This window comes from Scomber scombrus, chromosome 8 (genome assembly GCF_963691925.1).
Source record: "Scomber scombrus chromosome 8, fScoSco1.1, whole genome shotgun sequence".
Lineage (NCBI taxonomy): Eukaryota > Metazoa > Chordata > Actinopteri > Scombriformes > Scombridae > Scomber > Scomber scombrus.
Window position 1 is genome coordinate 11,466,693 of NC_084977.1, and position 16,219 is coordinate 11,482,911.

The 16,219-nt window shown below is 41.6% G+C and overlaps 1 protein-coding gene across 1 annotated transcript; it reads left to right on the plus strand.

The window, feature by feature from the left end:
- Window positions 1-610: 610 nt before the first annotated feature.
- On the plus strand, window positions 611-10,712 carry cbarpb (CACN subunit beta associated regulatory protein b). The gene is made up of 9 exons (XM_062424682.1): window positions 611-658; window positions 2,378-2,526; window positions 4,499-4,560; window positions 5,191-5,353; window positions 5,872-6,043; window positions 6,436-6,591; window positions 7,002-7,239; window positions 7,800-7,989; window positions 9,218-10,712. Exons 1-9 carry the CDS (start codon window positions 611-613, stop codon window positions 10,710-10,712), a joined length of 2,673 nt encoding a protein of 890 aa, XP_062280666.1.
- The last annotated feature ends 5,507 nt before the right edge of the window (window positions 10,713-16,219 follow it).

Here is a 16,219-nt window from a genome sequence, read left to right on the forward strand (position 1 = left end):
GCCAATGTTTTAGTAAGAGCTGCTGTTTTTCTCTACTGTGTGTGTGTGTGTGTGTGTGTGTGTGTGTGTGTGTGTGTGTGTGTGTGTGTGTGTGTGTGTGTGTGTGTGTGTGTGTGTGAGAGAGAGGGGGGGGGGAATGGGGTAGATGGAGAGTCTTCGGCCCATATAGAATTATGAGTGATGATTTACAGCAGAGATGCTACGATTTGCATCTTCCGTGGGATTTAACGTATGCGTACAAGCCCATGCCGTAAACACTTGGTCTGTGCCTGGTCTTGCAGTCTGTTAGAGATGCTGCAAGGTTTTTTTGCTGCGATTGGTATTTTCTACCATATTTTACAGCTTCACATAAAAGTTAATTTGCTCTGTTATTAGACATCAGTCAGTGAAACTGGATTGCACCACCAGTCTTTTTCTGATGTATTCAAGAGAAGTTTTCTTCTGTGTTTACATATACAGCATGCAAATGTGTGGATTTGTTAACGCAGATACAAACGCAGCAGTTGATGGCTGACTTTGTGATCAGCTCCAGTAATAGTCATTTTCTCTCCGTGTTTGTGTGTGTGTGCATGTGTTATCTCTCAGGGGGACTCAATAGTTGGCCTGGACCATGAGCAATGAGTCTACCGTCTGGAACATCCTACCAAAAAACTCCACAGTAAGTCTGCCTTTCACCACTGACTTATTCTCAGACTTCCTGTGAGTGTGTGTGTGTGTGTGTGCATGCACGTCGTGCCCTGCTCACCAACACAACCATGCTCTTCCCTCATATTCTCCTCTGGCCGATTGACTGGCTAATAGAGAACATCCTGACCTGGACCCGAAATAATTAAATCTGTGATCTAATCTCAGCTTTAATTTCCCCTCCCGGAGAAATTACAATGTGACGTCAGAGTCTGGCACTCATTAACACTTGCTGATCGTTCTCCCCCAACACTGTCCATCGAGACTTTGTTATCTTTACATAACCTTGGTTGTCATGTCACCCTTATAGTCTGTGAAAGCAGGACATCTGTAGCTGTTTTCTTTTATTCAGCCATCATGTTATTTAAACAAGCCCCAGTTTTGTAGAACAAAAAACATTTTTTTACATGAATATAAAGTGCAGAAACTTATAACATTTAATACAATTAAATACAATTTTTAAGTTGATGTGATGAACTGCAAGCACAATCAGTTTATTAATGAATTAATCTGCAGAAAATTAGGTGGGAAATATTTTGTTAATGGATTTATTATTGGGTTTTTTTTTTCCGAATGTGATAGTAATCGGAATATCTTTGGATTAAAGCTTTTTAGTCGGAAAGAACAAACATTTGGAAGACTTCAATTTGGGCTTTAGGAAAGTGTAACAGGCACAGAAAACAATGATCAGATTTGATCTTAAATGTTATGGCTGGAGTACGGCTGATTAAAAAAAACAACCCAAAAACAGTTCTAATTCACATTGTCTTGATTTTTAATAATTTTTTCCCCAATAAATCAACTTTGATTACGCAAATTAAAATGTTTTTGATTCTTAATACGCAGCTGCCAACACTGAAGTGCTATCTGTACCAATTAATTAATTAATTAATTATACCTTCATGTTGACATTTTCATAATTAATCACATTTTCAAAAATATGTACTTAGTGAGATAGTGGGTCAAACATATGCAGGAAGATGTTTTTTTGTTGTCAGCAATAGCTGCCCATACTTATTGTGTACGCTTATGTGGATTTAATAACATTTTTCCACTGATGAGGCAGAAATTTCAAGATGTCTTGTCGTCCTATAGTGAAATATGTCTATCCAGGTAAAACTAACTAAATGATATTGTCTAAGTCAACTGACAGAAGGTACCAAAGACTCTCTTTCAGTGCCCCTTGTGTGGCTAATTCACTCTTCAGTCCTCCTTGTGAGAGAGCTTTCCCATAGCTGTAGACAGGTTAATAGTCCTGGCATTTATTGATTAATTGCACTGTTGCATTTATAGATTCACTTTATGCAGGCCAACCAACCAGTGGGGCTAGATCAATCTTTTAAGCTGTGTGGTGTTGCTGTGAAGGAAAAACAGCTACACAGTAAGGTAGTAAATCCAGGCCTAGATGTCTCAGACATGTAATTTCACATGTTTTTAGAAGAAAGAAAGTAAGGAAGAAAGAAAGAAGTTTTGAGTACAAGTGTTTTCCCCTCAGTTATCCCTCAACTCAGAGAGAAGCAGAGTAGTTCCACTTCTTTGATGTCGATGTGGAAAGCTTTTTGCTTTTACTTGTGTACTTTCTCTCTCTTAACCATCACACTTGAGATCCAAACTTAGCACATCTATCTATCCACCTGTCTATCAGTATATCTATCTGTCTCTCTATAGTTGCCCCTTTTCCTTTGTATCTCAGGAGATCCCACTCGACAGCGAGGAGGAGCAAGATGGCTATGTGCTCCTCCTGGTGATCCTCTCCATCTTCCTGGTAGGAACACTGATCTTCATCTCTGTCCTCCTCATCAGCTGCCGTCGCTGCTGTCGAAGAGGGCAATGCTGCACCAGGTGCGATAGAAAAATTATGAATACATTTATCTTTGTACCAGTTCACCTGACACCTTTATTCAATGTGACTTATAAAGACTGCAGCACTTACATAAGCTCCAAGCCACTATAAGGATTCAACAATAAGAACTGATGTAACATATTAATAAAAGCAGCAATAATAAGATACCTGCAATAACTATAAGGCTGTAATGTTCAGTTTTTGTTGACACTGAGACACAAAGATGTTCGGTCAACTCTATGGTAATTTTGAGGTGACAGATTGTCGTGTTGTTTTGTTTTATTTTTCCAATAATAACATATTATTACGTGGTGTCATGTTATTGAACCCCCCAGGTGCAGTCTAATAATAACACCAAACTCTACATCCCTGAAAATTCACAAAAACTTGAATCAGCACCACCCTCATGCAATTTCAACAAAAACTAAAGATTCTTTGATTCACAAAAGGTAGCAGAAACAGGTGCACAGGTGTTGCATGACAGTACATGCTTGTTTGTGTACACAGACAAGCACACAGTTTGTTGACAGAGAATGTTCCTCCTGGGTTCGCATGCAACTGCTATTCGGAGACGAAGCAGTACTTAAATTGAACAAGTATACTTACATAATAGATGAGGCTCATTGCAATTGCAAATTAAGCTAACTACCTCCTATAGAATTGTCCAGTTTTCTCTGCCTTGTGAACCCCAGAACCATCTTCAGCATGATTCCATTAACAGACAATGCAGCGATCCATTAAGCAGATTAAAGCATCTTTACAATGGAGGGGAGCCATATTACAGCTGGTAGGAAAAAATGATGTAAGCCTATAGATACTCATGTAAGCGTGTTAAAGCAGGACAACACAGCACTTTCACTCATTATACAAGTCTGCTGTTTGATTGTCAAGACCCCCTGTGGGGCTGTTATGAAAACACCTTGGTGGAAGCACATTCAATATTTATGCTCATTTATTTCTGATTCATCTGTGTTCATTCAGCAGTAACATGGCTACCATGAAGACGCTTTGTCCCTCTCCATAGCAGCACGCATTCATCACGTAAACTTGAATATACAAGAGCATACCAGCTAGAGGTAGATAAACACAGAGCACAGAGGCTGAGCGGTGAAAAGGCGAGGTTTGCTGAGGGAGAGCAGAGGAGAATCGGCCAGACTGGTACAAATGATGAGTGTAATGAGATTTCATAGCAGCCATCGGCTGTGATTAATCTCGTGTCTCAACTCAGCCCTGTGTGTACAAGAAGAATACACACTCACACACACACGCACACATAATGCAAACTCACACATAGAGATGTGGGAGCCACAAAGGAAATGAAAGACAAGAAGAAGCACAGATCTGGGTGGACGGAACAGTCCCTCAAGTCGCTTCACACCCACACACACACACAAGCACATACATGCAACTCATATCTCTGCACAAAAATATCAGATGGAGAGAATTGACTGGAAAGGACCTCATAAAGTCAATTCTGGGCATGGGATTTAAGAAGCTCGTATGGAGGAACAACAGCTATTGAAGTTATCTGAACATGTATATACACTCCATCCCAACAACAATGAAACATGTATTCCTTCTGTGACCTTAAAGATGAGTGGAAACACACAACCCAATAAAGCACCGTGCTTCATCAGTTCAAGAGGTCCCCTGGCCCTGAAGGTTATCAAGTTACTGGCAATGATTAAGGCCCTCATTGATTATACAGCCAGGCAGGCAGCCATTTAGACAAACAGCATACTGAACATTCAGTCCCATAGCCTTGCCCTTTATTGTCTTATAGCTGGATTTTTAAACTGTTGACCTGAACAGAAAAGGTCCAGGTGCATTATAATACTCTGAACAGAAAGTTCAATAGTAACACTGATCCATAAACCTTGTACTGTGCATCAGCAGGGACTGATAGATGAAAGACAGACTTCAGGGGGAATCTTGTCACATAATTGATCTGAATGTTTCTGTGTGCCCCAGGGCCAGCGATGACCCCAAGAAAACCAACACCACCTATGTGGAGGAGTCACAGCCCAGCCATGGTAAGAGAAAAAACAGACAAGGGATGGATGCAGGGAGCGAGGGATGGGGGAACAGATAAAGAGGCGATTAACTGAGGGTGGTAGTGGTGGAGCCAGCAAGGCTGGGATTGGATTGATGGTGATGGAGGGATGCTAGAAGCAGAGATATTTTTATCGTGTCAGCACAAATGTGTAATCTATTCCATTAAAATGTTGTGATCTTGACCCAATTAGTTTAAGTAGCCGTGCCATTCCTGGAACACATTTTGACATTTTGGGACCACTGAATGCACTCTGTCTCCAATGAAAATGATTTATTGAAAGGCAGCATCAGTTTGGGCACCAAACTGCTTTCGAAAGTTGTTTTTTTCCAGTCAGCAGTTTGCCATATTACCATACTCATCCTCCACAAAGGGGTCTGAACATCAGATGCTTCACTTATATAGTTGACTTTTTCTTAAAATAAAGCGATCCAAGGATACATTAGATTAAACATCAGCTATTACTTGGACCAACCTGCACATACAAAATGTGAAAAAGTACTCTAACTGTTCTGTCTTTTTCTTTGCCAACGCCCCCTTCTTCATCCATCTATCTAACTACTTATTTGTCTGTCTCTTCGGACTCTTCTCCCTTCGTAACCGTGGTTAGAAATCACCATCAGGGTGGATGAGTCAGACTGCCTGTCAATGGCCAGCTCTCACGGCCAAGAGACAGAGCGCTTCCTCTCCACGGGCACTACGGGCCGCCGTGTCTCCTTCAATGAGGCTGCGCTCTTCGATCACGGCAAGAAGACCCAGGAGAAGGGCCGCAGGTCAGAAAGCACGATCACACAATCATACATGAAAGCCCACATTCACAATTGCTTTTTTATGCGGTTTCAGCTCTCATTAGTTTCCTTGGGCCTTGGCTTTGCCGCTTTCTGAGATCAAAGGATGTATACATTTCACTGTGTCTACCTCACTGCTGTGTAAGTTTAAGGTTAAGTGAATTAATTCAGAATGCATTATGCGTGCTGTGGGCACAAATAACTCTCACCCTTCTGCATTATTTCAGTGCCCTACTTTTCTCTTTAAAGCCCTGAGCCTGATATGTAAATTCTTTAGAAGGAATTATTCTGTAGGGCTTAATGTAGCTGTGATGGGTTTGAAGTCAGATATTTTTGGCTGTGTATGAATTCTGACTTATCAAGACTGTATGAAACTTGCATCTCATCTTGCACAGATTTGACTGAATTCCTCTTACAGCTAAGCAGCTACACACAGTGAGATGTGTGTGCAGCAGGTTTCCATGAGGTATTTAAATTTCTCTTTCTGTGTTTTCCACCCTCAGGTACACTCTGACCGAGGGCGACTTCCACCACCTAAAGAACGCCCGGCTCACGCACCTCCACATCCCTCCTCCGGCCCTAAAGATAGTCACTATCCACGAGTGCGAATCGGCTGAGAACACCATCACCATGACAACGCGCCCCGTCGCTAAGTCAGCACTTTCCATCTTCCAGGTGACAGCCTTGACCTGCTATTAGTCCTGATGCATCATTAATCTTGACCAGGGTCAATTAGAACATCAATCAGTCGGGTCAGGGCAAGAAAATGTATCACCCCAATGTAGCCAAACACAGGGATCAGCGATCTCTGTGCTGGCTCATTTCAAGAGGCCATGCACATTGATTTCCCTTTTAGTTAAAACTGTTCAATCACTGTTGCTGGGCTGATTGTCTGGTAGGGAAACTGGGCTTGATATTCATCCATGTTTATTTTCCTTAACATGACAACAAACTTTAGAAACGGAGCTACTTATTTGCTGACAGTAGACTGTGGCTATGTGATAACTGGGTTAATGAACAAGGCTTTGCAGAAAACACTTAGTGTGTGTATGTATGTTTCCCTTTAGCCAATGCTGTGCCCACTACCACAAACGGCACTGACCAGCCTGAGCGTCAATCCCAGCTGTGCCCTCCCTGGAGATGCTCTCAACTCAACTGTGGTGGACACCAGCTTCAGTGAGAACACTATAGCTCTCAGCACTAAAGAACCCATCTCCAGCTCTGTAAGTAACCTCCAACTACTGTATACGCAATTTCACATCAGGTGATAAGTCATGCTCCCAATTATGATGAAGAAATTCATATATTTGGCATGTCACACTGATTTCCTTGCTGAAAAATATGGAGGAAAATACATCACAAGTACAGAGTGTGCATGGGTCAGACAGTGTGGGCAAACATTAAGTTCTTCACTCAACCAGTGAACCAACCAGTTATTCAACAAATCAGTCAACTTGTGAGTCATCCATAAGGACATTAAAGGGTCATAGAGCCCGAGGGATAAACAACAAGAATGATGGTTGATGGGTAAACAAGGAAGCCTGTGTGGAATGTCCTTGTCAGTGGAGATTAAACACAGACCACTAGTCATGGCAGGTTTTCTTTCCGACACCATTTCTCTCTCTTTGCTCAGATTGAGATGATGGTAGCGGGGCCTAGGGGCAGAGGCAGCAGCATCAGTGTCGGAGGAGGGGCCGCAGTGGGGACCGGAGCCTCTCCTGCCGGCAGCAGTGCAGGAAGCCAGAGGCCTGTGCTGCAGTTCTTCACTAAACTGCGGCGCCATGCTAGTCTGGAGGGGGCCAGTCCCTACTTCAAGATCAAGAAATGGAAGCTGGACAGCAGCCAGAGAGCCTCAAGTCTGGACACCAGAGGTAATGGATACTTGATAGAGTGAGGTGTGTTTCTGGTAAATTATTTTTAGAGACTATCTGTGCCAGTGCAGCAGGGAAGTGATTTGTTCTTTGTGGTTCTTTGTAATAATCGTAAGTGGGAAAATAAAGCTTAACTGTTGTGTACTGTTTCTATGTATTTATATGTATAGTATTTTTAGCAACCTTCTCTCATGGTAAACAGACAATAGTTAAGCAGGGGGCTCCAGCAACCAACTGTGAGATGCCTCTTGACTGATACACACACACGAAACAGATGGCCCAGTGACGCAAAGTTTGATCGTTCCAAGTCAATTTGATTCCCTGAGTGAATCCTCCCTGCCGATCCCCTTCATCCTGTATATACACACTTCTCCATTCGCTAGCCCAGGCTCACTTCTCCTCTCATAAGAGACCGAAAAAGATCCCCAAATCCCCCTCAGAAACCTCAACAGTTGATGGAAGCTTTTCCCAGAATTAAGTGTCACTTCACTGCTGCCTGCTGTTACCCAACTGGTATAACTAACTGGTATAACTCTCTCCCCACGTCCGCCATGGGCCAGGTTCCCCAAAGAGGAGACAGTTCCAGCGCCAGCGAGCTGCCAGCGAGAGCATGGACCAGGATGACAACGACGCACACCACATAGACCTCATCCAGTACATTGCCCGCACCCAGGACATCACCTACTGTCCCAGCCAGCCCACTACACGCCTCCTCTCACCTCCATCCACACCACCCCCCTCCCTCGGCAGGTATCTTTAATTCCCTTGCCATTCATCCTGTCCACTGCTTTGCTGCCTTGCATTCATTTCTTTCCTGTAGCTAGAAAACTAGAATGATATATATATATATATATGTGTGTGTGTATATATATATGTATATATGTGTGTATGTATATATATATATATATATATACATATATATGCATGTATGTATGTATGTATGTATGTATGTATGTATGTATGTATGTACGTATGTATTTAGAAGGGTAAAGCTCTAAGTGCCAATTCTCGATCACTTTGACTTAACATAAAAGTGTACTTTAATAACCTGACTGAAACACTATTGCTAAAAAACATGCCAGATGGACAGTGATACAGTGATACACTGCTACAAATAAAAACTGACTTTGTGAAGAAAATTTAATTGTAAGTCACTGAAAAGTATAGAAAATAATTTTCTTGCATTTACTTGCACTTACTATAGTTTAACCACAGTCTGATCCTTATTTAACAAGATCACTGTAAACAAGATGCTTTTCAAAACCAATTTCATGACTTTAAGCCAGATGCAGGGGATTCCCAGAGTGCACTTTTTTTTTTGAGAGTGGAGTGGAGAATTGGGACACAGGGTTTATATTTGGCATAGGAAACCATTCCATCGCTGACATGATCTGACAATGTCATGAAGTTCACCACAGTGCAACAGTCACCATGATTTTGTTGCTTTAAGACAGCGACTATAGCGGAATATTATGCTATGCAACAAAAATAACCAATCTGCCTAAGTTCTTTCTTATATAAGCATTTATTTTCCTTCACTGAATATTAAACTAAATCAGCATTTCCTGTGTATGTTTGCAAATGTTTGTTGTTGAAATTAATATCAATTTCCTGAAAGCTGCCGTGACCCGAGAAATGTAATGATCCTCATGGTCATTTCCAAGTCATGTTATGCTCCATACATTCTGCATTCTTTAAATTTGCTGTTTAAAGAAGAACACTTTTCTGATAATTTTCTGAGCACACATGGCATCACTATTCAGCTGACTTCAGTGTAAGGACATGCCACAGCAGCCATTGCAAGTCATGACAATCATTCTGTGCACTGTGAACAGAGCTGTGTCTCAGATGAATGTGATACTTAGGGCAATGCTCTGACATTGACACTTGTTTTGTATGCTTCTGTGTCTCTCCCCTTCCCTCTTTCCTTATTTCTTTCATTTTATCTTCTTTCTCCTTCCTTGTGTGCACACTATAGGGTAGAGGTAGAGGTGTTGGTGGAGCCCAGCTGCAGCTATAGTGGACCAGGGGTGATTGGCCTATCCCCTGATCCCCAAGATGAAGCACTGTCCCTGGCAAAGAGGGAATGTGTTGACCCCTTGGACCCCCTAGATCCCCAGGACCCCCAGTCACTTTACAGAGACATCTGGATGTTACGTGCAACACTGGAACAGTCCGCTGCCTCTGACCAGAGCAGCAACAATGACAGGAACTCTGTCTGCAGCGATGCTGAGAGTGTGTGTTCGCTGGGCGGACGCACAGAGGCGGACAGAGGAGGGCTCCCTAGCTACCCATCCCAGGATTTAGGGGATGAGACAGAGGGTGGAGAGGATGAGAAGGATTTTTTGGTGTACGTGGATGAAAAGTTGGGGGTGAAGGCGGCAAAAAAGAGGAAACAGGAAACCACAGAATCAGAGCGAGGGGGCAGTGAGGGAGAAACAGGGTCTCGTAAATTGCTGCAGATGGACAGCGGCTATGCATCGATAGAGGCTCCATCTCGTGGTCCAGAAGACTTGCGGCTGTTTGGGAGCAGCAGCCCCAGTGGCAGCCCAAAGGACAGAACAGCCCACGAGAAAAGGCACCACTTCACCAACGCAGGGCGAACTGGCACTATCGGGGAGAGCTTTGAGTCTCATCTCTTTGAGGAGGGGCCGGAAGATGAGCTGCTATTGGGCGCCAGTGGAGGAGTTTCCATAGAAACTGGTGCTGATTCACTGAGCTGGTTCCCATACGGTCAGATGCTCACACCTCGAGAGGCTGCACAGCCCTCACCTCAACCTCCTAGCCTGCACCGGAGAGACTATAGCATAGATGAGAAGACAGACGCACTCTTCCACGAATTCCTCCGCCACGACCCTCAATTTGATCAACAGGAGTCGCCGCTGAGGAAGCACCGGTCCCGAATCCACCTTCGCAAGCAGTGGCAGCGGCACAAGCAGTGGAGCGACCCTGGTGTCAGACACTTTCAGTCCTCTTTTGAGCGACAACGAACCCCGCTACGGAGGGGTGACAGTGTAAACTACCCACTGGACACAAGCTACCACAGCACGCTCCCCCGCATTGTTAGCGCACCTGATGAGGAGACCAGTGACGCCAGCGCTCCTGAAACTCCGAAGGTAGAGCCTACAACTACCAAGGATGGAGGTAAGGAGAGAGAGCAGGGTGTCACTGCCAGAGACACTGAGGACCGCGCCTCATCTTCTTCCCCACCTCTGGTTGAGCATCCCTTCCCTCAGGAGGACAGCAAACAGTCTGGACTCCCACCCGAGCCCCTGGATGTGCGCTCACCCCCTCCTCAGCTGCCCGACTCATCAGGCTATGGCCCGCAAACCATCACAGCAGAGCTCACAGACAAACTGACTGCTAACCTGGAAGACAGGCTGTACATGGGCCTCCGCAGGACCAAGGATACAGCAACTGAGTGTGTGTCGGTGACGGCCACACACGCTTCTCCAGACCACAGCCCAGTGTAGCAGGGCTCCAGTCGTCCTGTTCGTCACCTTCACTCCTGCTGATACACACTTTTCTTTCTGTTTGGTTTGCCTTGCCTCAGTTTGAATGTGTCTCTGTATACATCTTGAATGGTATGATCCAGACCCATAAAAAAGACCGGGGAGTATGCTTTAAATCAGTTCCTAGTTAAACAATTATTCCAAGTTAAACATAGTTAATTCAGTGGCAATGCGACCAGTCTCTCCTTGTGCTTGTTGGCATTATAAAGCTGGTCAATCTTGCCAATTTTTGCATTGATGAAGAAAGATACAATACAAAATAATTTTGGACACAGCTAACATATCACAGTCTAAAGTCATGAGGTTTTAATAATGTTTTTTCACATTTATTTGTTTTTATGTGCCTGTAGTCTATTTGTTGTCTATTTTGGTGTGTCTGTCAGTTCAGTGTTTGCTCTCCAGTAAGAAACATTGAAGCTAACAGCCAGTTTAGTCGCTACACTTGTTGATCCACTGTGAAACCAGGTGCTATTAGACAAGTGGGCTGCTACAGATCTGGACAACAGTTACATGTTCCTACCAGGCCTAGGATAATGTATTATGGGAAAATAGGTACTTTTATAACTATTCGTGGGTTAACAGATAGAATACCATACTTAATCTATGAAAGCTATCTTTCTGTAGGCCTATTTCAGAAGAGTTATTCAGACTGGTTGTTTAGATCAGTGGTTCCCAATTTGTCAGGTGGGTCGCCAGATGATTAATGAATATGAAATAATGTAACTCCCTAGCTATGTTGGAGAATGCAATCCCTGCAGGGATTGCAAGTAGACATTGCTTCATTTTAAGCCAGAATGGTTGGAAACCACTAGTTTAAATAGATGGACATGAATATCACAGAGAAATGTCTGACTGGTCAAATGCTTGTCAGTTACTGTATGTGTTTGTTTATTATTTTGTTTTTTATTCATGAGTTGTAATATATTTTTGTATGTCTACATTGCTTAAATGACAATGAAAAGTGACATTGTGGCAGGTTTGAAACAACTAAAAGGACAGGTTCTGCACCAAACAGACTCTTTCTCAGTCACAGATATGAAAGTAATTTACAACTACACAAGCTATGAATGTAATCTGCGCATCACTGACATGACCTCTGTCCTGACATGGAGAACAAACTCAGTTTGAGTTTTGTGCACAAGCCATGAGGTGGGCAGTTACATGAAAGCCGTTAGACAGGATGGCTGCCCTCACAGACATTTAGTGTTTATTTAATTTATAAGACAGGCATGCTTTCTTATGCATGGGGCTCAGCAGAAAAGACTTTATTTGTCCGAATCTGACAATTCTTGTTTTTCCCTCTTCTTCCTCTTCGTCTCCTGAGAAAGTTGACAGTGCAATAGATGCTTCCCTTGGGGGCTGAGGACTTCGCTTCCTGCTAGCTTATGAAACCACACTGAACAAAGATGTTATTTGTAGTTAAATCCACTTGTCCCCTGTGTGATTAAAACAAACCAGTGCTGCCATTCAAAATAAACAACATCTGCAGATTTTGTCCTGTGGGCAAAGAATGCAAGTAATGGCCAGCCTGTTGAAGAATTATGGAGAAAATCCATTTTTGCTCTTAGACCTCTGCTTTTACATCCTCAGCAGTAGCAGCAGGTTGATTGTAACCCAGTTCTGCTGATAAAGTGTCGTTCTCAGAGGGGCTGCCGGGCTCTCCATCTCTCCCACGTGTAGTGAGGGGAGCCACTGCAGAAGATGGTGCTGAATATTAATCATAACTAGAGAGGGGAAGTCCTCCTTTCATCCGCTGTCTCCCTTGCCTCTTTCTTTGAGGCTGTTACATTGCAGCAAATTGAAAGAAGCAAATACAAAATCAGAGAAAAAAACCATTATCCTCCTCTCTTTGTTTGGGTGATGATGATGATGCTCCTTTTCCAGCCCAGATTAGATCTTTCTCTGCTGTGTGACACAAGCCTCTCATGTGGCTAAGTGGAATCTGAGGCACAAGCTACGATCCTCATTAGGAGAACAATGGATGGAGATCAAAGGAGGTGAGCTGAAATAAGGAATAGAGAGGATAGTGATTTTTTTGCTCTGTCTTTCATATTTGACTCTACACACACATACAAACATTCAGAGCTCATTATGTCACCATGAAGACAAAATGTGCCCTGTTCAATCAAATGACAATCTTTTCATGACAGCGCTAATCAGCGGAAAAAATAAATAAAATATCAGCAATCCCCCTCTCAGTTATGATGAATGACGCGTCCTTGATGTAATCCTTAATAATTAGTCAGCAAATTTTGACAGTTCTGGTGAAAGGGGAAGACGGCTGCATTACCCTAGAAAAAAGCCAAAATGTCTCAGAGCTGAGTCAATACGAGATGACGACAGTACCATAACCACAAAAATTCAAAGAAAATGGCCATAAATTTGTACAAAAATAAAACTTTTCTGTGTATACAAGCACAATGTCACAGGAGCTAGACTAAATTGATTTCCTTTATTAGGTTTAGACAGATACTGTGTAACTGGGGACACTGTGGTTATTGGTGTTTGTATAATAACCGGTAGCCTGTCAAATGCATTGATGCATAGCTGTGTGTAGGTCTGCATGAGAGTTAACATTTTAGTACAAATATTCATATTTTCTCAGATTTACGGTACAAAATTTCAATTCCATAGTTAATGCTCATTTGTTTAAGGCAGAAGCTCAACTATTGGTATGACTAGAGATTTTGTATTCTATGGAAAGGTAACATTTTCTATGACGCCCATGTCTATAATGCATTATAAACATATTTATAATGTGTTATAAATTGCTTATAGCACTGTATACATTTAGTTATAAGCACTCATACATATTCATAATGCTTTGTAACAATAATCACAACACATTATAAAGCATTTTATAATGACATATAAGGTATCATAATACTTCATAACTGTTGGTCACACATTTTTTGCAAGGATCATAATGTATTAAAAATTCACATTGTTGTAGTACATTATAATAATTGTATAATGTATTATAATCAATGATTTAATGCATTATAATAAGTTACTCTAAGTGGTCACTGGGTGCTTTAAGTGAAGTAACCAGGTATAATACATTACAAGCTGGTTATAAGTCACAATAAGTGGTCATTGTTTGCTTTAAATGCAGTCTAATAAAATCATAAAATCTATGCAAGAACAACATAAAATGTTGTAAAATTAATGTATTGGTTTAATAGGTCATAACAGACAATGGATTATGTTTTCTAATTTTACATAACTTTTTGATGATGAACAACTGAATGATGGAAATTTCACTAATGTAATTTTCCCCAAACTACAGGCTCAAGTGACTCAATTTTTAATAATTAATACCTAAAACAATATCAACTTTACCTGTCACAGTACATTTTACTTTTATGTAAATGTTTGTTCAACAAAAATGACCTGGTAAGTGATAAGTGATTATAATACATTATATATATTATTTTGTCCATAAGTGACCAGCAGTTATTAAGCATTGATACTTGATCTTATAAGTCATTATAACATGCTTTTTAATGTGTTATGATTATTGCTATAAACTATTATTAATATGTATAATTATACAATGCTATAAGAAGATTATAATTCATTATATGTATGTTTATATTGGGTGTCACAGGAAGTGTAACCGTATTCACTTTTAAGAGTCATGCTACGATGCTGTAACTGATGAGATTTTGTGAGATTTATCTCTTTGAGAGTAGAAGTATTTCTGTATTCCTTGCTTGTTAGTAAATTGCAGAATTTCTCAAGAAAAAAAAGAAAAAAAGACGAGCTTTCTAAACAACTTTGCTTTCTATTGAGCCTTGAGGGACCAAATTATCAAAAAAGTGTTATTTTAGGGTTGTTTTCCAATCTGTGAATAAATGGATTAAACAAAAACGGTCCTAACTTGCCTTATTTCAAGGGTATGGTTGGTTATCAAGGCGTGGGAACAGATCCCAGTTAAGTTTCCCTCTCATGAATCTCATTTCATTTTTATATATATATATATATTATATTGATTTTTTGCCTCTTCTCATCACCTCCTCCAAATTAATTGGAGAGAAAAGACAAATCCAGCTTGTGATCTACAGAGGGAACATCTCAAATGTCTGCATTGTTTTTCACACATTATAATCTATTCCCTGTCCTACACCCAAGTTTAGAGGAGAGCACACGGTAAACTATAGCAGTATGGCACTGCTTTATCCTGTCTGTTGCTTGTTTTGATGTCAATCAGAGTGGGAGACACACACTCACAATGTAGAAATCTAAATGGGATCACACTGTGAGCTAAATGATTCAAACAGAGAGAAAAGACAGCTATGGACAGAACTTCCCAAATTCGATATTTGAACATTCAACAAAACGACGAGACTGCCATGCCAGTGGCATACTGGTGCTTGCTTATGTTTACCATGTTTACTATCTTACTGTTTCCCTGGGCCTGCGTCGGTTTCCTCCAGATGTTCCAGCTTCCCCTATCAACCAAAAACATACAGGTTAGGTTAACTGGCAACTCTAAATTGCCTGTAGGTATGAATGTGAGTGTCTGTCTTCATGTGTTAGCCCTGTGACTGGCTGGTGACCAGTACCTTGCCTCTCACCCAGCACCCCACAGTTCCCTCATAAAAGGATAAGCAGTAAAGCTAATGAATGAATGAATGAATGGACAAAGTATTAAAATTAAAATTTGATTTAATGATGGAACTAGATGAGAAATCAGGGCACAGTGATTACAATGGATCCATAGGGGGACATGAATGTCCGATTAATCCAGTGGTTCACTAGATGGAAGAAAACCTGTTTGGTCAGATTCATTTTCTGGGTGCTACCAATGTCCCTACCAAATATGATGGCGATCCATCAGTTAGTTGTCGAGACATTTTATAAGCGAAAAATGTAGACCTGCCGATGGCACTAGAGATGGCCACATGCTAAAAACAATGATGCAATATTCTAGTTTTCTGTTAACCAACGAGCAGAATTGAATTCACAATTGTAATCAGCAAGGTATAATACCTAACAAAAGCTGCAATGACTGCTGGAGGCACAGCTATGTATAAACGTGGGTGTGAGTGCTGCTGTATGTAAAAGAAGACACCATTGCATTGATCTCAAACACTCTCCATCAAACTTGGGGAGGCAAAGAAGTGGTGGGCACGGATTGATCCCAATTAATGCAAAGCCTGATTCTTCCTGTGCAGGAACAGGCTTGTCACAGTAGAAGCCATAGATCGCCATTGCAGATTCTGTGATACTGCCAACCCACCAATCAAAAAGATATATCATAGTCAAGGTGAAGAGAACTGCGGAGTTGCTGGATAAGATAGAGGAGACGGCAGGGAAGAGAGCAGGGACTGCTGCTCCTAATGCAGTAAAGAAATAACAGTCAGGAGTCTTGCATTGATCAAGGATTGAACTGAAAATATGTCAGAGTCACATGTGATTCCACCAGTTGTACTCTTGTGACAAATATACCTTAGTAAAAATAA

Excerpts from the sequence above, each read along its gene's own strand:
- cbarpb (XM_062424682.1), top strand. The coding sequence starts at position 611 with ATGAGCAATGAGTCTACCGTCTGGAACATCCTACCAAAAAACTCCACA. Across the intron at positions 659-2,377 it reads TCCTACCAAAAAACTCCACA|GAGATCCCACTCGACAGCGA; the intron begins GTAAGTCTGCCT and ends TTTGTATCTCAG. Across the intron at positions 6,044-6,435 it reads CAGCACTTTCCATCTTCCAG|CCAATGCTGTGCCCACTACC; the intron begins GTGACAGCCTTG and ends GTTTCCCTTTAG.